The 16,253-nt window shown below is 27.8% G+C and overlaps 1 protein-coding gene across 5 annotated transcripts in view; it reads left to right on the top strand.

The window, feature by feature from the left end:
* The window catches only part of LOC145284803 (homeobox protein Hox-C5-like), a 1,273,673-nt gene extending 1,263,773 nt beyond the window's left edge, over positions 1 to 9,900 (top strand). For 4 of the 5 annotated variants that reach the window (XM_080133772.1, XM_080133769.1, XM_080133771.1 and 1 more), the window contains one exon: positions 9,307 to 9,713. In XM_080133772.1, the coding sequence (XP_079989898.1) occupies positions 9,307 to 9,548 (242 nt within the window). In that variant the 3' untranslated portion in view covers positions 9,549 to 9,713. Of the gene's footprint in view, positions 1 to 9,306 lie in introns of all 5 variants that reach the window. The other variant, XM_080133770.1, reaches the window with a different exon arrangement.
* The last annotated feature ends 6,353 nt before the right edge of the window (positions 9,901 to 16,253 follow it).

The raw sequence follows: 16,253 nt of genomic DNA, 5'->3' as shown, positions 1-16,253 counted from the left end.
ATATATATATATATATATATATATATATATATATATATGCAAAGAAAAATCTCTTCCTGCCTTGCGAAAATGTAAAAAAACAAATAATGGCAGTCAAGATTTCATCATGAGTTTACCTTTTCCCCTTACCGCCAACATATACTCGGACCTTTCATTCACACACAAAAATAAAACAAAGCACATAAAACTGTATGTAACTCACTATGACCGGTTTTGTACAATAAAATAATATTTTTGGATATTGGGTCGAAAAATCTTTACCGGTTATTTCATCTATAAGCTTCATGCCTTGCAAAGAATGCATTAATGCACATTATTCTGAAGTGACCGTATGATTTTGATGCATTTACACAACATAATTTTTTAAATACCAGATCTACCATTTTAATGGAAGATATACTTGATCTCAATAATACTAAACGAAACAAAGTGTTTATTTGCCCATCATCTGAGTTTTAGTGTCCACTTTTCGTTGTCTCGTCCATTTTCTTCAACACGTGGAATCCAATATAAATCATATATGCTATCTTTTTTTTTATTTATACACACTCTTTGATCTTCTGTTTGTTAAGGATATAACTTTATTACATAATACTTGTAGATTTTATAAAAAAAAACTTTATTACATAATACTTGTTGATTTTATAAAAAATGCAATGGGATTTTGTATATATTTTCATTATACATGTATACAGAAGTTAGTTATTAATGAAAGTATTCATTAGTATATTATGCATATACTGTTGTACGCTTAATAATATTTATACAAATATATAACATTTTAGCATAAAATCACAAGTATTTCATGTTTATCAAATCTTCAGTGTAGATAATGCTAATTACTGACGGTCGAAACATATAATACCAGTTGAAAAATAATCTTTGCAACTGCAGACTCGCATTTAAACCTTTACCCAAATAAATTAATATGGACATGAAGAGAGTTTCAACTCTACTTAATGGCGAATCTGCATGTACGAAGGCATATTTTGATCAATAGAAAAAAGCTAGAAAATTTATATTTTTATTTTATAGTCGGAGTTAGATCTGGAGTTTAAAGAGTGAAGTTTATTTTAAGGTGTCAATATTTTTAAATAACCCTGCTCATAATACTCTTGATATATAATAAGCTAAATTGGTATATTTCTCCTAGAGCTATATTAATATTGATTAAAAGAGTATTAATAATAAATTATGAATCAGTTTCACCAGAATAAAAACAAACAAAATAACGTTGAGTGTACGATCGTTTCGGAAACAATATTCATTTTATTTACAATTGGGAATAATCACTGAGAATAATCGTATTCGAATTTGGGTTCAAAATACGGAAGAATGCACACAAAATTTACTTAACAACTTCAAACAAATTTTCTAATAAATCTTAATAAGTACAATCCACCTAACCTATACAACGTGCTAGTTTTATTTTTGTGTCTTAAATTCTCCCCCTCCCTTTGTGCTAATGAGGAGATGAATAATCGAATAAAATTATTCTCAATAATTATTTTCATTTGTAACAAAAATAAAACGATCGCACATTTAACTTGATTGTCTTTGTGTTTCCTGTTTCAACCTGATTCATAATTCATAATTATTAATTTGTATAATTAATATACATATATTTTTTAACTTTGACCCCTATTATGACCCCCTTAAAATTTACTGTTCTGTTCTCAAATCAAGTTATTAAGTTAGATCTATGTCCAAGAAACCTATATATAAAATTTCAAGTGTTTCGATCCAAACTTGTCGGAAAAGTTTGCTAGAGTTCTCTCAGGTAAAATATTTTAACTTTGACTCATTAATCGCCAAATTTCTGGCTGTAAACCAATCAGATCAATTTCTCTAATCTCAGTACCCTATATATTAAATTTCAAGTCTGTGGACTAAAAAATGACAAAGTTATTGCATAGGCAAATGTACACACAGACAGCCAGATACACAGACAGATACACAGACACGTTAATCTTATAAATATATAGATTACAACATATCTTGTTACACTATACATCCTTCAATATGATGCGCGATATAAATTATATTGACTTCATTGTAATCAAAATCTGAAATTGAATTGTTTATCTCACAGCTAATTCAATTAATATTATAAACACTATGTATTAATTCTATACTACTGTATTACAGGCGAATCGTAAAATCTAACTTTCAAACATAAACATTACTTTATAATTTGTCGAATATAACCAAATAACATAATTGACCAAGATATAACATATTTGCTAATATATTAATAAAATATTGATGCAAAATGCATGATGAGGTTTATAAATCCTCTTTTCTTAGTATATCGTGAACAAACATGTAAAAATTATACACATAGTTTGAAATAACGTCAAATGTAACAATTTACGGGATCTCTTTAATAGTATCTTGCAGAATTTGCTTTATATATATATATATATATATATATATATATATATATATATATATATATATATATATTGTTGTATACTTTCATATATACGTATAGGAAGGCATGATTGGTTTTTGTATAGCTTTTACAGGTAAAAGGGCATCTTTAACTTTGAAGAATGCAAACATTACTTGAAAGAATATCTGGAAGCGAACTCAATTCAAACGCAGAAATGATGATAAATAATGTTTTCTATGCCAGTCATATGTGAAGAAAAATTGCTAGTATAGAAAGAGAAAACGACTAGCGATAATACGAAACGGAAGCCGGAACCACATAAGGGAAGACGAAATATTACAAGGAAAGAAGGTGATAAAGAACGAGGGAAGGCGAAGTATAGAACAGGAGGGCGTGAACGAATGCATAGAAAGTAGAAGACAGAGCGATGCCAATAAAAGAAAGAGTAAGGGCAAGAAGGCATATGTAGAGAGCGAGCGATGACAACATGTATGCGGGAAAATTCATGAGAAAAAAAGAGGAGATGGCAAGAGAATTTTGCAAGAGAGAATGAGATATGCAAAGGCGAAAAAGCGCGAACGCTACTAAGATTAAGGATAGTCTCTCAAAATTCAAGGGATATATTCTTAGCATAAACAAATACTCAGAAAAGAGGAAACTCAAGAGAACAAAAGGGAACAGATTGGCTACAAATCGAGATAGAACAGTTTAATGGGTACGAAATTATAACGTTTATCACAAGAATATAAAATTCTAGTCGTTTTCTTTATCATTTAAATTCCTCATTCATTGCACAAAATTAGTCTTGATGATCTTTTTTCACACAAGTGTGAAAAAAGATACATACACTTAAATTCTGTCTACAAGATTGATTCAAATTCCACTTTATCTAAATCGTCTTCATTAATAAACCCAGGAAAGCTATTAGTCAATTTTTACCTAGTGTCAATAATAGAATAGATTATCTCTGTAGATTTTGAGTAACTTTTCTAATAGAGATAAAAAAGAATATAACACCGTATATCAAGTAGACATTCATCATATTAAACATTTCGCTACTCTTCACATGTAAAGAAAAAACACCGTTGATCTAGTAAGAAGCACACCCTCAACGATGCCATATTGATTTAAATCAAATTCATCTCACAAATCTGCCTTCATTCTTAAAGATACAGTCAATCACACTGTATCTATAAATGTAAATTATAATTGTCATTCTGAATAATAAAATAATAATTATACTATTACACCAATCGAGTAATTTTAAATGCATTTTGTAAATGTGAACAATTAAGCCACAAGCACAAATATTATTCTACTTTAAATATATCTTAAAATCAATTAATTTTGAAAAATTAATTTATATATCATCTCCAAATGAATTGAAATGTATTATTGTTTTTACCAATCGTTATGGATGATATTAAGAAGTTATTGTGCTACCTAACATGAATGCATGGTTAAAAATATCATACACTATAAATATATATAAGATGGTATTGTTGTAAAATCTCTTATTTTAGAAATGTACCAAGTAGCATTAAGAAATATAAAACTATTTTTATTTTATCTTCATGGACAGTAGGACTCAATGGGAAAGATTATATAGCTAGCTGAGTGTCAAAACAGTAAATCGACCAGTCACTTAATAATTACGTCTAATTACATTAGTATATAAACCAGTGCTTCTGATTTAAACATAACTAGATTTCAGAACTGAAGTATATATAATATTTTCGCCGGTTTAAATATACGAGGAAACGCCTTACTGAAATAAATGTTCAATCATTCAGACTTAGTATAATAATATATGATTATATTATGCAATATATTTTAAAAATCTTTTGAATTATATAGTTCAGACTGTTATAAATTAGAAGAAAAACAAGAAAGTAGAGCGTTTCTCGGGTGTGATGAAAGCACATATACGTTGTTCGTACGGCTTAAATGATTCAGGCTATTGGTTACATCAAAAAGTAAATATGAAATACTTCTAAAGATCACATATTACGATTCAGTTTCCATATAAATGCTCTCTGCTTTAAAGCTTAACCATTTCCCATTTTTGCTCAATGTTTGCCTACTGAAATGTGTATTTCATTTTTAGCGTTCAATTGAACATTTCCAAAAGTTAAAAATTGAAGCGGAAAATTTTATGCGGAATATTCAGGCATTAAAATTCTCAATAGAATTTAGCAACTATAATCAGGATTTCGTACGCAATAAACTGAGTTAACAGCGGCCAGATGACAGTAGATTATAAAAGAAAAATCAAAAGTCATTCGTATAACTCTCACAGCGAAACTCAGAATTCAATTGAACGTTATGATAATTTTACAGTTTCACTAGGATATATATGGATCCAATCTAACTTAGATACATCTGCATATAAAACCGCAGATAATATTAATATTCGGAACTTGTTCATATTGGCACTTTGCATTATCTAAAATGATATGCCAGTAATATCCTAATCTTTATGGCATTCATAACACTATGCTTATTATTAGATACTAGCGAAAAATCCACATGATCGAAAAAATATGATATCCCAAAAAGATCCAAAATATTTTCTTTATAAGTGTCAGGGTCAGAGGATAAAATAAAAATGTTCATTTGTCGTTAAAGCAATGCTTAAAAATGGATCGGTTATAGGTCCTGCAGAAATAGCAAAATATTGAGTTCTTTACCTGTAATCCTTAAATCATTGTTGTCATTTGCGTCCTATGTATGGTGACTAAACATCTGGATATCAAGCAGTGGGCGTTCGGCTCCAAACTATGCCAGATCTAATCACAACGATATGGGGAAGAGATGATAAACATCTGCATGTGAATGGAAGGATGCATCTTTGAAAACGTGATTTAAGGTAAACCAAAGCGTATTGCCATGGGCTAGGAAAGTGCTAGATGTTTAATGGGCAGATTTCTTCTATATGTGTTTATACAATATTTAACGTTATGAATATTAAAAAAATTGAGCAGCACGGATGGATTTCCCAAGTTCAGATTTCCAATGAACAATAAATTTAAGTGCATTATTATAATATGTCCGTTACGCTTATAGGATTACATATTGCTGCTTAGTAAATTCATTGGTGAAATTTAAATCCACGTGCAGTAAGCACACTCGTTAATAATACTTGTAAAATAAACACGTGGCTATATATATATATATATATATATATATATATATATATATATATATATATATATGTATATATACATATATACATATATATATATATACATATATATGTGTGTGTGTGTGTGTGTGTGTGGGTGTACGTGCTCGAACAAAAAGTTTATTTAAATTTTAAAATAGGTATTTTCCTCATATAAATAACAATATTAACAATTTTCAACTCATTTTTCAAGGAAAAAAGGTGAAGCGCTTGCGTAAAATCTTGCATGGTTTCGTGCATCTACGGTACAATTATCCTTACATATGTAGAAAGATTTGATGATACAGTATAATATATTTGTGAAATGTAAAATGGGTCATTATTACAGATAAACACTAAACTCTTTTAATGATTCGATATTATTCTAAATTGCAGTCTATATTAATTCTATGACAAAGGTTAGATGAAATCGGTTTATTTACAATCAGGCTGTGTTTTTAGTGTGGAGACAAGCAATGACTACAAAATCTTCGTTTCTCTTGTCTCCAACAGAAGGGAATGTTTGGGAGATTCATTAAACAAGTCAGCATGTGTCCGAGAACATAGAACACTTTATTAAATTTATTAATCATAAACAGTAGTTTCTCACGAACTAATACTGTACGGATTGAACCCGATATTAGCCTATACATTGTATACACTTCCAACATAGAAAGGTTGATTAAATGTCACTTATCTCGCATATTCTTTTTGTAAAATTTATAAATGTATGATACCGTGGATTTGCTTGACTGGCTAAAATCATTTCCCTTACGATGAGTCGGTAACAAATATAGTTTAATGGGTGGAGCGTAGAGAATTTATTTTCCATGATACGTTACAAAACAAAAATGAAGTATCGTTTTGTAAATGATTAATGTAGACAAATTCTTTTTTAATTACTAATAAAAAGGAATTTATATTCACAGATTTAATGATAAATTTAACTTTATTTTAAACAAATATGCAAACTTATGATAATTGATAATCAAATGGTAATCAGTACCTATTATGCTAGGATATTCGCTTTGTGCACAAATTAAAACAGATGTATACAAGTTATACATCTGTATACTCACACACTGTGGTTTATTATATGTAAAATTCCAAACATATTAATATGATCCAAATGCCCAAGTAGCCATTTATAATAACATGTCTTAATGCGCACGTAAAGAAGCATTTTAATTTCTAACACATCCATTAATTTTGTTTATTTATTTCATAAAATATGTTTTGTATATACTTGTTCTTCCTTTTACGATAGGGTGTGTGTATAGTCAATACTGAGAAAACAATAATTTTATGCTTTTAAATCCTCAAAAGAGTATTTAATTGTAATGACTACTGGTCCCTGAAATAGTATTAAGACTACTACCAATTACTGAGAGCCGACTAATGCAGTGTTTGCAAGAAAATGATTTACACATAAAGGGATTTTACATAAAAAGAAATTTCGAGTGAAAAAAGATACGAAAGCTTCTATTCTCCCTCTCTGTCTCAGTATCTGTTAGTCTCTCTCTTTCTCTCCTTTTATCTCTCTCTCTATATATATTTAAGTCTCTTACTCTTTATCTTCATTTCTCTCTTCATATGTATATATATATATATATATATATATATATATATATATATATATATATATATATATATATGTGTGTGGGGGGGTGTTAATCGGTAGAACAGCTGACTTTCAATGCGATGGTTCTCGATGGGAGAGGTGTTAGTCTAGCGGCACTAATGGGTTGTGATACAACGAAACAGGAATGCATGTCGATGATTACAAATATATATATATATATATATATATATATATATATAGCCAACAAAAAGAAAATGATAGAATGTTTACACATGCGCAAGTAGGAAGGGAAATTAACAGTAACGTTTTTCCTTTATTTCCTTACATAGTAGAAAAGTATTGGACGTTACATTTATGATGTCTAATAGAAGTATATTAATAGGTCTGAATTAAAAGTAGATATTTATTTTACGAACGTCATTGTCTTATAATAATTTACTCAGATCTTACAAAATCAAGAATTTTTGCACATGCAATTAAACAATCAACGTAGTTAGGGATAAATAAGTATTTCCTTAAAGACACGTAACCCCTTCAAAATCAAGGAAAAGACGCTTGAAATAATGAAGTAATCTATGCAAAATATATGTGCCATGACTCATTGACAGCAGAAGGATTTAAAACAGATTAGTTGCACCAAGCGTCCAAGTATGGTTCTTAATTCTGATAAATATTATGTAAAATAAAAATATATTTTTAGTTGTTACCGCTCCATATTAAGATGCATGGTTTTGAGCCAACAAGATATCTGATTTATGAATAAACGAATATCGAATTTGAAGTAGGAAGTTGTAATTTTGATAAGTTTTTTGGAGAATAGAGCGTGATCATATAATCCGGATTGTATTTTATATTGACGTCCGTTAGTATTTCCCCAAATGATCAGATTAGCAGGGAAAATTATTTTCTTTCATCTGTTTGAGTAGAGTTATATCCTTACCCAATTTTCAGCACCTAAAATGTTGTCTCACAATCCCTGTAACACAAAACTGCCTTGGTTAGCACACCTGCTTCGAACGAACATTATTTAAACTTTCTTGCTGAAAAAATAGATTATATTTGCTACACTGATCACCCACAACCATTATGAAATTCGTTGGTATGCGGATATACATCAGACACACAGGAAAATCACGCTAAATAACTATCCAATCCTTTAATACTTTTTATTTTAATATAATTTTACTTGTATTATCATAGACATATGGAGAGTAACATAACCAACGATTTTTTAAAAGATATAGATGCCTATTGTACAAAAGTACAGAAAAACACAAAATATGTATGCATACATACACAGATACACACAGACACCTACCCACCCACACACATATATATATGTATATATATATAGATGTATTTTTCTATATATGTATGTATATATATATATATGTGTGTGTGTAATTGTAAGAGTAAGTGCCCCTATCCTGCTTAATATAATTGCAATTGCACAGTAACTAAAAATATATTTTACTGAGGTTTGCTCATTTACACCCTGTCTAATAAATGCCATTACACACACACACACACACCCACACACACACACACACACACACATATATATATATATATATATATATATATATATATATATATATATATATAAGTGTAAGAGTAATTGACCCATCCTGCTTAATATAATTGCAATACCTAGTGCACAGTAACTTAAAATATATTTTATTGAGGTTTGCTCATTTACACCCTGTCTACTTAATGTCATCACACACATACACCCACACACACACACACACACATATATATATGTGTGTACATATATGTATATATGTATATATATATATGTATATGTATATGTGTTACTATTCTAATAAATCGCATAGAATATAATGACATCGGGGGCGTACACATTCAAATATTATATGTTAAATTGTTTTTACTATGTTAACCTAAAATATAATTAGACACCATGAGTTTACATTTACTTCTCTATCGTAAATGCATGCGAATATTTGTTTGAACTATTCGATGAGAAGAAAAGTGGGCGCAGTATGAAAGCCCTCATGGAATTTTAACGGTTATAAATTAGTAAACCTCTACATGTTACCCATTTTATGTTTTGTCGTTATAAACACTTGCACATTCAATTATGTAAGAATGTGTAAATAAATATTGCATTGTAATATTCGATTTCTCTCTCTTTGTTTTCAGAAACGAAAGGCCGCAAGAAGAGGAAACCTTACACACGTTATCAGACGATGGTGTTAGAAAACGAATTTCTGAACAGTTCGTACATTACGCGCCAGAAACGATGGGAAATTTCCTGTAAGTTACAACTGACAGAACGACAAGTAAAAGTCTGGTTTCAGAACCGACGGATGAAACGCAAGAAGTTGAACGAACGCGCGAAGGCACGGCTCAGAGAGGACCAGGAAAACAAGGATCAAGCATAGGGATAGTTGGCATGGCAACAACGATCACCATCACACAGTGAAAGAGCGTAGGGATTGTTGACACGGCAACAACGATAATCATCCACACATTAAAGAGCAGAAGGATTGTTGGCATGGCAACAACGAACATGTCCACCTACACAGTTAAAAAACAAAACAAAAAAACCTAAATAACAAAGATCAAAACTTTTGAAATAAAGAAAAAAAAACACGGAGAGTCAGCGAAATAATAGTTCATATATCAGCGACGAAATAGTTTTTTGATTAAGACTAACTCGGTGTTGATCATGTTATAAATACAAACAATTCGTGTTTTATTTTCATTGTTCATCCTGTAGTTCCAGAAAAAAAAGATGTAAGAAAGCCTAAAGTCAACCGACGTTTCCAAGATTGCCCATTTAAAAATTAACTTAACATCACATGGATATATATATATATATATATATATATATATATATATATATATATATATATATACGCATAATAATCAGTCTGGTTCATATCAGAAATTACAGCGTTTAATGGAAGATCACATTACAAATCGAGCAACAAAACATACTTGAATGTTGGCATACATTTAGCACGTATTCAGGAAACTGTCGATTAAATTTTGATTGTATAAACCATTAAACTAGAGTAATATGTAAGGATAAGACACATGCACATTTTATATTTGTTATGTTGCGCTATCTGGAAATAATATTCATCCATTTCTGTGGCTACTCTTTGTATTCGGCTGGATTCCGAAATTAAAAAAAAATGTTTATGTGTATATATATATATATATATATATATATATATATATATATATATATATATATATATATATGCATATGTATATACATATATATTCAAATCCATGTATATAATTGTATATATATATAATTGTGTATATATATATATATATATATATAATTGTACATATACATCATTATGTGTATATATATATATATATATATATATATATATATATATATACATTCTTGAGAGAAAACTTCTGCATAAAAGAGTAAGTTGATTTTTTAGAAACACGTGCATGCCACCATACGTCCCTTCATATTTAGTGAGTACGACACGAGATATCAGATAACCAAATAGAAATTAATATTACGAGCAATCGATTGTAGTTTGCATGTACACGCGTTTTTGACATAATATTGTTTAACATCATTAGTAGTCATAGACATATATATATATATATGTATATATATATGTATATATATGTGTGTATATACATATATATATATATATCTTTATATACAGAAGAATTAACTTTCAAAATCTTATATGTAATTAATCAAAGAAAGTTATATTAGTTTTCAAACATTGTAATTGTAGAAGTCGATACATTATTACGCTAAAATCGGTTCCATATAGTTTTATGATACTCTTAGATATATGATTGAATATTACCAGTCATATTCTAGCGAAGAAATGGTATCATATTTCAATGGTATAATGTAAATTAAACGCATATATAACTTTGTCTTCATTTAATATATTAAGTCCTGTTTATCTCATTTTTACTTTTTATAGTTATAAGCCATATTGTTTACATAGGTTATCAATAAAAAATACCACAAATGCCATTAAATATGCTATGAAATAACATAGAACTCTTTTATAATTCAACTATACTAAATAATACAAATCATTACAACAAGGACAGAATATCACGCATATTGTATATATTATCATGTAACATAACATATCATATCATGAGATAAATAATCCGACGTAATGTACAGTAATTCTCGCATGGTAAAATATCAACCGAAAACATTATGAAAGATCCCTTATTTTAAATCAGTATAGGGATATATTTTACTCCCCTTTATTTTAGTTAGTTGAAAAAATAATGTTGGTAGTTGGTTTTGTGTGATTTTTTTTTATTTAAGGATACACCTAACTACTTTTCGTAAATTTATCTTATAATACAATCATTCGTTTTAGCATTATTTTTTTTATTTTCGAAAAGACAATACAGGTTTAAAAACTAATTCAATGCCATGAACAATTAAAATACATTTTTATTCATATTTACACACTATCTTTTTAAAATACGTGATTTACATTCCTTCTTTATTGACAAGTCTCTTAAAAATACACGTTTATTTATAAATATTAACGTAAACATATGGAAAAGTTATTTGGCGTTCCTCGAATAAGTTTTATATTCAAATATTTCAAACATTAGTAGCCATTGTTTGACTGCATAATCCTATAACACTAATTTTACGACATATATGCCAGAAGCAAACATATTTTAAACGCACATTTCACGTGTAACTCATCCGTTAATTGATTTTATTATTATATATTTCTGATGTTTTTTTAAAATATCTAATTAAAATAATATAAAGTATATGCATGTAGTACTACACATATTAGTACTCTTCGCAGTGACATTATCAGGAATTGATGAAAATATAAAAGATTCGTAACATATCAAGTTAATTCAAATTCGTATGAATTAAGTATGTTTGTCTTCAAATTAACCGAACAAATATTTTATCTTCGTACGAAGAATAACACATATGTCTATTTTAGGTGCATCATCTGAAATTTTCGAATTAGAATATTTTCGGTGTTTACGTCCTGAGAAACCTTGTGAATGATAAAACTAAAATGAGAATAATAGTCAAGATAATCTAATCTTCATGTAGACTATTCTAAATACCATTAGGTGACATTGTCCGTGACACATACGTATAAACATAATAGAAGAGGTTAACTATTAAACAAACAAAAATAAAATAAATGAAAAACTTAAATTCTGTACATAAAAAAAGCTTTAATGAGAAGCTTGTCCAACATTAATACCATCTGCTTGGAATATATATCTCATATATCTGTGTGTGTTTGTGCATGTTTGGTCCTCTTCCTAGTATTAAGATCATTTATGCAGAAACGCATATAAATATATATTTTTTCGTATGAATCAGACAATATACTGTAAGTTGAAACATGTATCCTTTATTTATAAACGATGAACCTAGAATTAGGAGTTTAAAAATTATTTGTTAATAGGTTTCTATTTACAGTGGTTGTAGGAAAACATAAGCTTCTTCATGTAATTGCAGTGGTCTTGTTGTTATTCCAAACTTAATATAAACAGACGAAAGAATCGCAGTTTGTACGTAATTTTAGCAAGGTTAAATCTTATCAGTGTTGGTTTCAAATGTTCAAATATATAAAAATGATTAAATTGGACATCACCAATTGAAAGAACTTAATCTTCCTTCGGAAATTTATTTACAAAAAAAAAAAAAAAAAAAACAACCGGCATATTTAGAAAATGATTTGCTGGTATCATAAATCGGTGCATCTGGCGGATAATCTACTGACAAAAACAAAGAAGACAATAATTCTGACGCATATAACATGTAAGTTGAATTAGTCCTACATTTAATGTAATTCTCATTATAAAATTTACAACTTTCTATAGAAGACATTAAGCTGAACGTTTTTGGTGTGTATTTAATATCTATCACATTATATATATATATATATATATATATATATATATATATGTATATATATATATATGTATATATGTATATATATACAGACATACACACACAAACATCTATATATATATATATACATACACACAAACATATATATATATATATATATATATATATATATATATATATATATATATATACTTGACATAGCCAGAAAGGGTGAGAGAAAGGCGGAGAGAAAAATCGTACTACTAATATTGATGGCAGATGAATTAATACAATTCTGAGGATAAGTAATATAATGCAGTTTGAGTAAATTGTAAAGCTTCGTAAATTTAATTATCTGGTATTAAAACTATACCTATGGAAAATGAACTACGGATGCATACTTTTGTCTTATCCTAAAAGAAACAAACACCTACTTTACTGGTGATTAATTAAAAAAAAATAACAAATATTAGACTTACTTGCCATCCAAATATGTGTATACAATAACAAACATCTTCTCATTCATTCACTCCACTGAAGTAAATATTGGGATATGTCATATTATGAGTTAATATAAATATATATATATATATATATATATATATATATATATATATATATATACATATATATATATACATATAAACTTTGTCTGTTTGTGTGGTCAATTTTTATGGAAGCCACATTATGTCACTGGAAGTGTACATAAATAGGTTTTGTATCGATATGGCTTCGGTAATTCTCGATAATCAATAATCGAAATAAACTATGAAAGAAAATACAGTCGATGTTGACTAATGTAGACACATTGCAGTGCCTACCATCAAAATTGCATCTGAGAAGTGTTATTACCTAAAAGGAGAAAGACCAGATATATAACAACATCAGTAGTTTTTTTATATATATATAAATATACAAAATCAATGTTAGCTATCTTGCATATTTAACTTCAATTACAGCATAATATGTAAAAATAAATTCCTAAAATACAAGTGTAGGTTGTCGAAAAATAAATGTAGACTAAAATCTTTTGTGGGCTAAGTCATCGCATGCGAACACGTGAAGCTTCCCCCGAGTTCACTGTGATGCATCTTCAATTAGTGCACGCACTCAATCCATTTGATTGAAGATTGGGCGCTTTAATCGATTTCGATTGCAATACAAGTTAGAAGGATTGAACATTGATGCATCGCTATTCAATTCAGACAACGTATATTGCCCCTGCTAGTATGAATATATATATATATATATATATATATATATGTATATTTATATAAGTATGTGTATATATGTATATATATATGTGTATGTATATGTGTATATATATATGTATATATATATGTATATATGTGTATATATATGTATATATATGTATATGTATATATATATATATATTTATATATATATATACTGGCATGATAATAATATTGTTATATTAATTTTACTCTAGGTTATGAATTGATGTATGGTGGCATGATCATAATTTTCAATAGATTTTTAATATACGTGTTTGTAAATAAGGATCATCTATTGAAGCAGCTGATTCATAAGGAACTTTAATGATTACCGAAATACAATCTTCAAGATTCTTGCCAAACCGATATGAAATGATTAACTATTATAATGTTTATAAAAATGTCTTTAAAAGTACACTGACTTTAAATTTCGAAAATGGCATACGCATTTTATTGCATATACCTTTACAACATAACATCCACACGGCATTAATAGTTGTTGTTTGTGGGAAATCATAAAAAAGAGCTGATTACCAAAATGTTAATGTACACATTTAAAGAATGGTTTATATAATATTCCTCTATAATCATGTATACGTATATATATACAAACAATACGTAAGTTATGAATATAAACACACACATTTGTATGTATATATGCACACACGCATATATATATGTACATATACATATATATATATATACATATATATATATATAATTATATATATATATTATGTTAGTATTATTCCTAAGTTGAATCAGAAAATGGTATTTAGAACAGCATGAAAAACATAGTATATAATGAAACTTGTATTTATAATCAAAAAATAATGCAACCATACACAAATTGTGTGGATATATTTTTAGGGAGTATCCTTATTATGTTTGTATGATTAATTGAAATAAATGCACCTGCTGGTAATATACATACACGCGTATAAATATATGATATATAGAACATGAGGAGGATTTACTGCTGCGTGAATACAATTCATTGTTAGTTTATGTGGCAACGAAAACAGCGTTTTAGATATTGGAAATTCAAATAGTACCCAAGCAAAAAAATGTACAGATTTGTAAACACATTTCACTATTTACATAGATACATACATAGATATAATAAGAATCTATGTGTGTATCATGAGGTATTTATGTGTACATGCATAAATAAGCATGATCATGTATACAAGGGGAAATATGCATTCCGAACGAATCCATGTATAGACATTTGTATTTATATAAATAAGTAGCATATATATATATATATATATATATATATATATGTATATATACATACATACATATATATATATACACACATATACACATATACATATACGTATATATTTATGCATGAGTACATAATCATACTAAATCATGTATATATGTATATATATATATATACAATATATATATATATACACATATATATATATATATATATCTTTGTAAAATTATAAATTAAAAGTCAATATGTACGTACAAATGGCATTCTTCTATGTATACCATCAAACATACTGTACATTTTAGCCAATTATACATGTCGACACTTTAATCTATTAATACTTGCTACATATGCGCATATAATACACATGTATATATATATATATATATATATATATATATATAAGTATATATACAAACGCAGCTATATATATATATATTTATATATATATATATATATATATATATATACATGACACTGTCATACACACATTATGCATGTATTTGCACATGCTGTACTCATATATATATATATATATATATATATATATATATATATATATATATATATATATATATATATATATATATATATAGATGGAGTTGAACAGATTAATATCGGGTCAATATAAGTTCAGGCTATCGTCGATCATCCGATTATACTAGTTAAAAACATTTCTGATGACTGAGCATACAGTTTAGCTTGATTAAAATTGATGCAATTTCAAATCGGATGTAATTGTTTAGTAGTTTTTTACACTTTTTTTACGAATATATATAAACAT

This window comes from Euprymna scolopes, chromosome 9 (assembly GCF_053919585.1).
Source record: "Euprymna scolopes isolate OS-2025 chromosome 9, ASM5391958v1, whole genome shotgun sequence".
Classification (NCBI taxonomy): Eukaryota; Metazoa; Mollusca; class Cephalopoda; order Sepiida; family Sepiolidae; genus Euprymna; species Euprymna scolopes.
This window is presented reverse-complemented; position numbering and strand designations above follow the sequence as displayed.